Genomic DNA, 10,975 nt, shown 5'->3' on the forward strand with positions numbered 1-10,975 from the left:
AAAGCCAGCAGTTCCCTCAGGACAGCTCATAGCCAGGTATTACCAAGGAAATGAAGACACTCATTATTCTTCTTAAATTTTATTCCACAATAAAAAATAGAAGATGAAAGAATGGGTGTTCAAGAATTAAAGCAATTATTGGTCAATATAAGGAACGGAAAACTAATTATCTTGATGATGATTAAGGACCTGGTTCAGCAAAAGTAATTCCGTGTTCTCCCACGGCATATTTGTAGGCCTCTACAAAACAGAAAACCAGATTACCTTTAACTGAAGCAGGTCCTATGCTATTTTCAGAACACTCGACTTCAATTCTATTTATCCTTCTCTTTCTGCTCTTTTTCCTTCTTTTCACGTTCAGCTTTTGCCTCTTCCTCCTCATGTTGTTTTATCAACTGTTCCACCTCCTTTTGCTTCAGAACCCTTATGACTGTTTTTCCATTCTCCCTCGTCAGCGTTGCAATTTCAACTGAAACACAGGGAACAAACAGTGGCATTACATACCATCCTTACGAAAGAAAATCATCAGAAAGATCAAGTGTTACAATTGACAATGAAGCAGAGGGTTCTTGTCCTGCCTCCATCTACAAAACTGCCTGGCTGGTAAGCCAGGTGGCAGCAGTCCTCTTCTGCAGCAGCACGCACCAGCTCCTTCACAACTCTCCAGTGGTTCTTCTACCAGGCATGGAACCACTTCTGCTGCTGCACTGAGGCCTGGCCAAACCATGGTCAGGCACCTGGAGCTGACCAAAAAACATCCTCACCCCAGTCAACTGCATGTCACTTGGCAAGGTTAATGAGGACCATCAAAAATTGGATTGCCGATATTTTCTTACATGAGCACTAAAATCCAATAAATGAAGTACATAAATTCACAACATTCTCTCTATTTTTAATAGAAATGTATTTTTGTAAGTCATCCAGCATTAGAGAAGTGCTTACCTTTCTCTGCAGAAAGTTTGCTGACATCCATGGTCTTATTTAGAACCTTAATGGCTAATGCAAGTGCAGTCTTTAAGGTCATTTCGCCTTCTTTGTAGTCTTGTTTCAGCATTGACACGGCTGCCTACAAATTCCACAGAAATCTATATGGTACCATTGGGTAATCAAAGTTTTTTGCCAGATAATATCAAAACACAAGGAACACTGTTTATACAGTTATCCGTTTCTGCTCAGTTTAATTATTACAGTGCAATTTACATGGTTTTGGTTTGCTTTACTTTTTGAGAGAGAAAAGTGAAAAGAACTTACAGCACTGTTATTGCCAATGCACGTAGCTTTCCATCCTCCATAATTCCCACTGGGATCACTTTGGTAGAGCTGAAATCCATAATGCTTATCCCAACCGATATACAGTAATGAAACACCAAAAGGACGTTTTCCTGTTGGAAAGGAGGCCATTAGTGACCTAAAATTAGGAACAAGATCGGTCACAAGTGACAATTAGTTCCTTTGATTTCCTTTGTCAAATCCATTCCTGTGAACCAGGATTTAACGGGCTGTTCTGCACTTCTGTTACTTGAGATAAGCAGTGCGGCATTTCTTTCTAAGTGAAGGGGGGTGGGGGCAGGGGGAACAAGCAGAGATTTATTTCATTTAACCCCAGCAGCAGCTTATCTCTGTCTCCAAAAATTGGAATTCATCATTTCAGGACTTCAAATCAAACCTCAGCATTTAAACTATATAGTGGCTATTCAAGCATTTAACTTAGAGGAATCAATCAAACACAAGTATATTAAAATGTCATTCTTTCACACAGTGCTCATATACAAGATACCAGAACCACCCATTCATTTACTGAGGCACACTCCTTACAACATCATTTCCTAATGTTATTTAACCCACAAATACTGTTTTTTTTCAAGTGTTACATTATTGATACCCTGTCTCCTTCTGAAGGCATTCACCAAACCCTAGAGCACTCAAAGCATTATAAGCAATGGGCCTGAGCCTCACCTATCAATTCCTCAGCGACTAAGAAGTATTTCAGTAGCAAACCAAAAGTTTCTAACTATGACTGACTTAAGCCATTTTTTTCCCCTCAGCGTAACTTGTTAGAGAAGAATACTATTAAACCCTTCAGAGACTTGAACGCTTCAAATTACCTAGTAGAATCTTTCTCTAGACACTTAAAAACACTATGGCCCATGCACTTCCTTACCTCCAAACTGCGTGTAAGCCTGCTTGATATCACACAGCGCAGTCACCAACTGCTCACAAGGAATGGGCTCTTGATACTGTAACAAATACCTACAGCATAAAGGATAAGGGTTCTCAAAATCTTACGTTGACAGTATCCCGCTACCGCATTTAACAACAAAGCAAGTTCCTAAGATACAATAAAACAGAGGCTTCAAAAAAAAATCTACTTGTTCTGAGTGTGTACTGATTTAATACATAGACTGAATCCAACTCAGAATTAAGCAAACCCCCATAACTACCAGCCAACCTACCTCTGTGCAATCAGTCTCAGCTCATTTGTTAGAACGTTGGCATCTGAAGTTATTCCTGCAACGCTGCAAGCCATATCCCTGCAAAAGGAACATACGGATTCCTACCAGTCTCCAAGAAACAGTCACATCTTCATACAGCACTTCAAACAGAATGCCTACTGCTGGGCTTCTATCATCAAAACTGCACAGCTGCTGGGTAGAACAGACTGATCCTGCTTCTAGAGTACAATCTAAGTCTGACACAACCATATTGCAAGAGCAGAGGCAGATAGTGGGAAATAAGCAGGTCAGCACATCGTTGGCATGCAGCTGAGGACCATACCAAAATGATTAACAGTGCTGACACTCACAAGAGGCACTGGCTACACAGCAGGACCCACATAGAGGCCAGGCGCTGACCATATCAGAACCCATATGGACCCTCAGTGCAATCTGCTGACTGCATTCATATGAACATAATTTAGTGATACCAGCCATTAGAAAAGTAACTGCTTTAGCTGAAAATTCATCTTTGTTGTAATTGTTTTATTAGCTCTTAATTTAGCAGATCTTTGCCAAACCTCATATTGCCACAGAGCTTTCAGTACACAGACCATAACTGGCAGTTGTTATCTTAGCAGTTCCTCAGAACAGCTGGCCTGGGCAGCTACTCCAGTGCACTTCTTACATCACCTCCTTGAAAATCCAGCTCCAGCTGCCTTCAGGATAACACAGCATGGGAGACTGACAGATGAAAACCTACTGCTCGTGTTTCACAATGCACCTTACAGCAAGGCTGAAGCTCCACCTCCCCTACAGGCAAGACAGAGTAACACTGAACTTCTGGAGAAGCTAAGAAGCTCAGAGCAGTGAGATAAGCATCTCTGCTACAGCTGCAGCAAAATAAGCCAAAGCAGGTTTTATCCAATTTGTTTCAGTCTCTGAATCACAACAGAAAAAAAGAGACTTAAAAGGGAATGCTGAGCTGATACAGTGCTTGGATTTGTGCATTCTCTATTTCCTTCCTCTTGTTATTCTGTAAACCAAGAACTGCCAATTTAATATTGATGTAATATCATTACCCGGTATGGGTAAGTACCAACAGGTTATTGCATATAAGAAGTTCTCTTCGGAAATAAAAACATGATGCTTCTTCAGAAAAATCACTGAAGCAAATAACAATACAACAGCCCTGGATGCCTGGAACACGGCATAAAACTCATACAAACCCTCCAAACAAAACAAATCCAGGTTCAGTGCTAAAATGCTTGAGTAACAACAGTACTTAGGCACAGGTAGCACCAGCAGCCAGACAGACATCACTGCAACTTACTCGTTCAGTTTGTAGATTTTTTCTGAGAAGAAAACTTCATCGAGCAGCTTATGAATGTTGCGCCTCTCTGCAGCCAGCAGGACGCCGTCGTTGGCCAGGATGCCCAAGCAAGTACCTGCGTGCCCTATTGCCTCCATGGCATATTCCACCTGGTACAAGCGGCCTAGGAAACGAGTTACATCACAACACTGATAAGGCAGCACTGAATGAGACCATATATAAGGAAAGGTGAATTTGCAGGAGTTACACAGATGCCCATTTTACAGTTTAGGACTCGTTCCTTGGGCTGGGGCCAGCAAATGAGTTTTTAGAAACAAGTGCAGAAACAGAAAAGTGCCCTATCTTGATAAGGTAATCATGGGTGTAATTAGTGCAGAGAAGAATTACAGTTTAAAGAGTAGATGTACTTTGGAAGAAAGTCAAAATGGGCTTTAAAAAAAACAATGGAATCATTGATACTGGACAGGTTGTCTCTTAAGACAAAAAACATGACTTGTAACAAATCACAGCAGCACTAACAGTAACAGAACAGTAACAAAATCCATCCATGCTCCAAGGAAAGGTGAAGGGCAGTGACTTATTAAGGAACTCTTTGAGCAGTGGAATGTGGTGCAAATCCACAGGTGTGAATGGGGTGTGATCACACCGATGCCTGGATTAGATGAGGACTGGGAAGCCTTCGCTGTGTGGCTGTGGTGTGCACACAGGGCTATTCTGACAGGTGAATACGGTCTGTGCAACTCACACGGGGATGGACACACACTGCCAGCAACCAACCGGCCCTGGGATTTACGTGTTACGTCTGAGAGGAGGAACGGCAGGCAGACGGTTTAATTAGAAGCGTAGGGTTACAAAGTACCTTCCGGAGAAAATATGGTGGTTCTGGAGTCATATCTTCGAGACTGCAAGAAGCAACAGCTCGTTAAGGCCCGTCACCGTCCTCCCCAACACCGCACCCAACAGGAGCAGCTCCGAGGCGGCCCCACAACAGCCCCGTGCTGAGGTGCAATGTCGGTACCGCCCCCCCACCCGCGGCCCTCGCACACACTCACACACACACACTCACCATGGTGCCGGAGCGGCGCGGAGCGGGCCTGCAAAACAGCACAGCGCGTTAAGGTGAGCCGGGTGATCCCACACGGCCCCGAGCACAGAGCGACCCGCCCCATCCCCGCCTGCAGCACCGAGCGCCCCGGGCCCGGAGTGCGGAGTCATCCTCACACAGCCGAAGGGGGCACCAAGGCCGCACCGCCCGCCCCTCGGCCCCTGCTCTCACCCGCCCTCCCGCTCCCTCCCCCCCCTCACTCACAGCGGCCGGTATCGCGCTGTGCCGAAGCGGCGCTGAGGAACAACGGGCGGTTACACCGGGCGCTGCACAACCTCGGCACCGGCACCGCGCGTCGGAAATGGCGGCCGCGCCTGCGCAGTGCGTCACCCCCACGTGACCTCGCGGTCCCAATGGCGCCGCTGTGCGGAAGGAGCGCGGCTCCGCCATGTTTATGGCAGCGCCGCCATGTTTATTGCAGCCCCGCCTCACGGGGCGGTACCTCTCGTCGCGTACAGCGCGGCCGTATCGAACCACACCTTCTCCACCGCCTCCCGGCCCCGCGCACACATGTCCGTCAGGTGCTTCCAGCCCGTCCTGGCCGTGACCATCAGGTACTCGGCGTTCTCCGGGTACAGCAGCGCCGTGTGTGCCGCCATGACGAGCGACTGCGCGAAGCGGCCGCACACGAGCATGAAGAGCGCGGCCCGCTCCGCGGCCGACAGCGGCTGCACGCTCTCGAAGCCCGCCAGGATGTGGCCGCCCACACGGAGCGGCTCGGAGCTCTCGATCATCATGTACATGATGGCGATGGCCAACTCGAACACGTAACAGCCGTAGCTCATGTCGCTGAAGTCCAGCACGCCCGACACGCGGTACCGCGGGGTCGCCCCGTGCGGAGAGCAGGGAACCACCAGGATGTTGTGGTCGTTGAGGTCCCCGTGGTTGATACCTACACGGGAGCGACAAACGGTACTTAATAACTAATAACTAAGGTGTTTCCTTGGCTGCGACCCCGATCTCCTGGAACAAACTGTGACGTGATTGAGAATAAAACACTCACAAGCTCGAAAGCTGCTTATCTTGGGCGTGACTTCCTCCCTGAACTGCTGGATGACCCATTCCACAACAGCCCGGTGCTGGTTCTGGCCCAAGGCGCCCACGTACTGATCCAGCAGGGGGACGTTAGCCAGGTTCCAGATGAACTGAGCTCGATGCAGACTTGCTACTGATGGGTGATGGAACTTCTGCGGGAACAGAACAAAACAGGCCATGAGTTAAAATCTGTGCTGAATACCGACAAGTAAAAGTAGAGTCTGAAGGATTATTTCATCATAGAATCACAGAATGGCCTGGGTTGAAAAGGAGCACAATGACCATCTGGTTCCAACCCCCTGCTGTGTGCAGGGTCACCAACCAGCAGCTCAGGCTGCCCAGAGCCACATCCAGCCTGGCCTTGAATCCTGCAGGGATGGGGATCCACAGCCTCCTTGGGCAACCTGTTCCATTGAACAATAAGACTATTATAAGCCTATCAATACCTACATAAAACCTGAATGGTTTTCCTCCATTCTTCCCGTATAGATTATCCTAAACCCTTTGTCTCCAAATCGCTTCAAATCAATGGTGACTTCCTGCAGTGTGACAGGGATGCTGTTGCATGGAGGCCCTGCCAAAGCTGCAGTCACACAGCTGGATTCTGCAGCTGGTGCTATAGAAGCTGCTGGAGCAGAAGAGACAAAAACTGGCACAGATGCACTCTGTGCGTTTAAAGAGTCGAGCCACAGAACCATCTGGCACATACAGTGTTGTTAAGACAGAAGTGCTTGGCAGAGCTGCTGGATGGAGCTTTGTTCTGATGAAAATATCTAGTCTCTCAAACATCCATACAGCACACAGAGACCCCAAACAGCCCCATGTGTGCTTCTCGCTTCCCACCAGCAGTTGGCTCCCCTTTAAAGAGAAGCTCAGGCTTAGAATTAATGCTGTTACTTAAAGATAGCTAAATGATAGTTAAAACTGGAACTCATATTTAAGTAAGGAACAACACCAAACCCCAAACAAAAATCCCAGCAGAGGATCCCTAATGTTGTATGAAGAGCACACTGGTAGGTAGGTGGGCTGCCATCTGGTGAGCAAACACTGCAACTTTCCCTGCTCAAATGAGCACAGAACTATAAAGGGGATACCAGGTGTGGGAAAGGTAATAAGGCAGAGATCTCAACCATTGAGATGAGCCTTTGTCCCTGTAAAGTCATCAACGGCCACTTATTTCCACTACAAGATGTGAGACACATCCAAGCGAAAAAAGACAGCAGAAAGAGGAAGTGGTGCAATGATATTTTGTGTACAAAAGAACACAGGGCACATTGCTTTGCTGTTAAGCTGACAAAGCAAACTGACTGGATAGAAAAGACAGGCTGTATGTTCCCATGTGACATCACAAAATGTAATACCTTGCTTTAGTTTTGGTGTCAATGACATGGAGAAGTTCTGACAGTAATAACTGTAGGATTCTCTCTCTCAGATGACCAATCCTGGTATATGATAATCCATGTATTAATGGCTTAAGAGCCTTTTCCATCAAAATTTGCTTTCTTGTCTATTAAATCCTCCTTGGCAGGACAAGTCACAGGCATCTTTTGAGACTAGCTGGCCTATATAAATTACTTTAATCACGTCATCAGTGTGAGCAGACTATTAAAAGGCAATAGTAAATTATCTTTCCCAATGCAAAATTATCTTTCCCAGTGCAAAAATGCTGCTGTAATTTCAGAACGTGGTTAGTAAAGCCAGCAATTCACACTTCATAACAGTCTGAAGCCAGCAGCCAGAACACAAAAAGAAAAGGTTAATGAAAGGCCATAAATAACACAAGAATTCTTTTATGTATCAAACTTAATTACTGGATGATTTATCAGTTTTATTACCCTGTATAATTACAGAGGAAAGAAAGAATCTCCTGTGTGTTAAGATCATTTGACTGAAGGCGGTGGAACTAAGAAAAGTGTCACACATCTCTCCATGAACACAGCCGGCATTACAGAAGAGGAAATGACTGTTACTGCTGCAGGAATGGTCACTTTGAATGGCCAGGAGGAGCAGAGTGAGTCAGAATGAGCTCACAGAATCACAGAATGACCCGGGTTGGAAGGGACCTCAAGGATCATGTAGTTCCAACCCCCCTGCCTAGCAGGGCCACCAAACATACACTTTTGNAAGGACCTTTAAGATCATCTAGTTCCAACCCCCCTGCCTAGCAGGGCCACCAAACATACACATTTACTAGATCAGGTTGCCCAGGGCCCCGTCCAGCCTGGTCTTGAACCCCTCCAAGGATGGGGCATCCACAACCTCACTGGGCAGCCTGTTCCAGGACCTAACCACCCTTCTAGTAAAGAAGGCTCAGAATAAAAGACTGGCAAAAATTCACGCTGTCTCCCTTATTGTGGTACAAAACTGCACTGCAGAAGGATCGCTGAGACTCTGCCATAAGCAGTGAGCAGTCACGTTAGTCAGGTTACTCAGGGCAAGGTTTTAGCGTGGAGGGTGGCATCCAGAAGTTGAGTTAAGCTCTGAAATCACCATCTTCTGAGTGGAGAAATGAAATGTGAGTGAAATCTGCGAGGCCAGAACAGCCAAAACTCACCTCTGTGAGAGCTTTATCCAACCTGGCAGCGAGCTGACCGATGTCATAGAGAAGCTGAGTAGGTGCAGCAATTTTAGCCACAGGAGTGCCCGGCAGGTAAGTCAGCAGCCTGACCATGTACTTCTGGTTTCCAGGTCCGCTGCCTGACAAGCAAAGATACAGTCAGTCACCTTGGCGTACTCTACTGAGTGTTACCCAATGCAAGAGGCAGATTGGTTTCTTCACTCTCAGATGTGGCTGATTAAAACTGATCTCACTCAAAGATTTGATTTACCAAACCATGATACAAAGACCTGCAAACCTCACCACACCTGCAGGCTGTGCTGGATCCTGGTCCTTGTGCTTGGAATTAACCCTGCACACAGCAGTGCCTCCACCCCTCCCTTACACAGCTCTGTGGGTGCCGTCAGGAATTCCAGCTTGTATGTGGAAGTTAGAGGGAAAATGAAAGCAACATGTTAACAGATTTTCTTCCAAGCACTGTTTAAGCGATTTATTCTGCCATCAGATCATAGATGGGCTGGAACTGTATTTTGCACCATTCTGTATATGCAAACAGGCAGATTGTTTCTACAGTGATGTAGTCAGTGTGGCTTTTTTTAGTGCACAGCTATGTCTGTTCTTTCAAACTCTATGGAAGTTGTTTTCAGGGTTAATTATTCCTCTCCTTCATCTGCTCAGCTGCTGCCATGTGAAGTTTGGACTGTTGAGGCAGTCACCTGACACGCATCCATCCCCCAACAGCTACACAGCAGCCCAAGGTTCTGCTTTTGAGAGCCAAATTCACTTCAGTTTTGGAGACTCCTTCTGTGCAACTGTGTAACAACTACAACCAGTGCTACGTCTAAATTAACAATCTGCAACAGCTTTGAATGAACAGACCCAGAAAACCTCTCAGAGCAGTGTAACATAAAAAGCAGCTGCAGGATAACCCACTCTTCCCTATGCTTGTAGTTCTTACTGAAACAACCATCTCCCCACTAGCACCATTAGCAGTGAGCCATCCTGCACTGGGCCTCAGGCTCACCCCATACAAGTGCTCACTGCAGGGCACAAATGTCACCAGCACTGCTGCTCTTACTCTGCTGAAGGTCCAGCACCTCTGCAGGTTTTTCTGCACTACTCAGTGCATTTGATGGAGCTCAGCTCTGGCATTTTCAGCACAGCATCTGTGCACCCCAAAAGGGAGGCGTGCAATGGATTGGGATCTATAGGAAGTGCCAGAGCTGCAAGGACTGCTCTAGGCAGAACCTGCAGGGTCTGGGAAATTCACCTGCATTCTGCACCTTGCTTGGGCTCGCGCCCTTCTTGTAGGTGCCCAGCATCACTCCACTGTTTGTATCAGCACAAGACAGAAGGATCCAGAAGCCAGGCAGACACCTGCACTGTGACGAGGCACTCAGTTACTGCCAGGCGTGGTGGCAGCAGGCAGCACTAGGTCCTGGAGCTGCTCACCTCCCGCCTGCAGGGACATGATGCTGCCATCCTTGGTGAGCCGCGGTGTGGCCGAGGGGAAGCCGTGGGAGCTGAGGAACATCATGGCCCGGGTCTGCGCCTCGATGAGGGCGGGCTGCCGGCTGTCTTCCGAGTTGGTGATTTTGAGGACGTACTCCTCGGCCCCTTCAGCCTCACCTCCGCTCGAGACCTTCACGTGGAAGTTCTGATCGTCATAGCTGGGCAGGGGCCTGACCCACACCGCCTTTAATCCAAACACCTTGTCCACCAGCTCGGCCACCTCCTCCTCGCCAAACGCCGGCTTGGTGGCCGCCTGCGGCTGCTGGCAGTCTGGCTGCTGGCAGTCTCCAGAAGCCATCGTGTCTCTGAGGGAAAGAGGCTGAAGAGGTGAGCCGTGCTGTGACACCGGGAGCACTATCGCTCTCAACAAACACACCGCTCAGCCGGCCCCGCGCTCCCGCACCGCCAGGAGCCGGGCGGACCTTTGCCCTGCCCGGGGAGCTCCCGTGCCCCGCGACCGGCCGCACTGCGCAAGCGCTGCCGGAGCGACGCCGCCCCGGCCGCGGGCACCCAGCGGCGCCCAGCCGGGCCGAGCTGGGAGCGGCGGCGGCCGGAGCTCGGCGGAGCCCGGGACCCAGCGGGAAGGGAACGGAACGGCGCGGCTTCCTGCCGGCAACAAAGCCGTGCCGCCACGCGCTCCTCCTCACCAGCCCCGCAGCGCGGCCACGTCGCGGTACGAGCACAGAACAAAAGCGGGCCCCGCCGCCTCGCTCATTTACCCCGAGCGAAGTTGCCACGCGAGCCGGGCTCGGGGTTACCAGCCCTGCTACTACGGGCCGAGTCCCGCAGGCTGAGCCGGGACGGAAGGAGTTCTACGGTTCCTGACACCGCCCGAAGCTCCGGCTGCACGCGATTCAATCCGTCTGAAACAGGAAAGCGTTCTGTCTGTGCCTGGGACTTAAAACGTGCCCTGGGTTACAGCCAGAGCAGAACATAACACGGGGCTGCAGTGTTACAGATCCACAACACGTGCACATTGCCTTCTATCCAGGATATCCAGC

General features: G+C 48.8%; 2 protein-coding genes across 3 annotated transcripts; both read right to left on the bottom strand.

Annotated features, from left to right (window-relative positions):
- Window positions 1-63: 63 nt before the first annotated feature.
- On the bottom strand, window positions 64-5,192 carry PSMA4 (proteasome 20S subunit alpha 4). 2 transcript variants are annotated; one of them, XM_015872556.1, is made up of 9 exons: window positions 5,075-5,192; window positions 4,832-4,859; window positions 4,625-4,667; window positions 3,766-3,928; window positions 2,454-2,531; window positions 2,162-2,250; window positions 1,252-1,382; window positions 943-1,066; window positions 64-469 (listed from the first exon to the last, which is right to left on the bottom strand). In XM_015872556.1, the coding sequence occupies exons 2-9, from the start codon at window positions 4,832-4,834 to the stop codon at window positions 315-317; spliced, it is 786 nt and encodes a 261-aa protein (XP_015728042.1). In that variant the 5' UTR covers window positions 4,835-4,859; window positions 5,075-5,192; the 3' UTR covers window positions 64-314. The 2 variants fall into 2 exon arrangements, with proteins under 2 accessions (XP_015728042.1, XP_015728043.1); XM_015872557.2 differs by lacking the exons at window positions 4,625-4,667; window positions 4,832-4,859; window positions 5,075-5,192 and adding an exon at window positions 4,511-4,602.
- A 43-nt stretch (window positions 5,193-5,235) lies between these two features.
- Window positions 5,236-10,445, bottom strand: HYKK (hydroxylysine kinase). Its single transcript, XM_015872555.2, has 4 exons — window positions 9,915-10,445; window positions 8,460-8,602; window positions 5,874-6,057; window positions 5,236-5,762 (listed from the first exon to the last, which is right to left on the bottom strand). Exons 1-4 carry the CDS (start codon window positions 10,270-10,272, stop codon window positions 5,299-5,301), a joined length of 1,149 nt encoding a protein of 382 aa, XP_015728041.1. The 5' UTR covers window positions 10,273-10,445; the 3' UTR covers window positions 5,236-5,298.
- Window positions 10,446-10,975: the final 530 nt, after the last annotated feature.

The sequence above is a fragment of the Coturnix japonica genome, chromosome 10 (genome assembly GCF_001577835.2).
Source record: "Coturnix japonica isolate 7356 chromosome 10, Coturnix japonica 2.1, whole genome shotgun sequence".
In the NCBI taxonomy this organism is placed as follows: Eukaryota; Metazoa; Chordata; class Aves; order Galliformes; family Phasianidae; genus Coturnix; species Coturnix japonica.

Excerpts from the sequence above, each read along its gene's own strand:
- PSMA4 (XM_015872556.1), bottom strand. Across the intron at positions 2,532-3,765 it reads AAAATCTACAAACTGAACGA|GGATATGGCTTGCAGCGTTG; the intron begins GTAAGTTGCAGT and ends TTCCTTTTGCAG. Across the intron at positions 1,383-2,161 it reads GGCTTACACGCAGTTTGGAG|GAAAACGTCCTTTTGGTGTT; the intron begins GTAAGGAAGTGC and ends CCTTTCCAACAG.
- HYKK (XM_015872555.2), bottom strand. The coding sequence starts at position 10,272 with ATGGCTTCTGGAGACTGCCAGCAGCCAGACTGCCAGCAGCCGCAGGCG. Across the intron at positions 8,603-9,914 it reads CATGTCCCTGCAGGCGGGAG|GCAGCGGACCTGGAAACCAG; the intron begins GTGAGCAGCTCC and ends TTTGCTTGTCAG. Across the intron at positions 6,058-8,459 it reads TGGATAAAGCTCTCACAGAG|AAGTTCCATCACCCATCAGT; the intron begins GTGAGTTTTGGC and ends CTGTTCCCGCAG.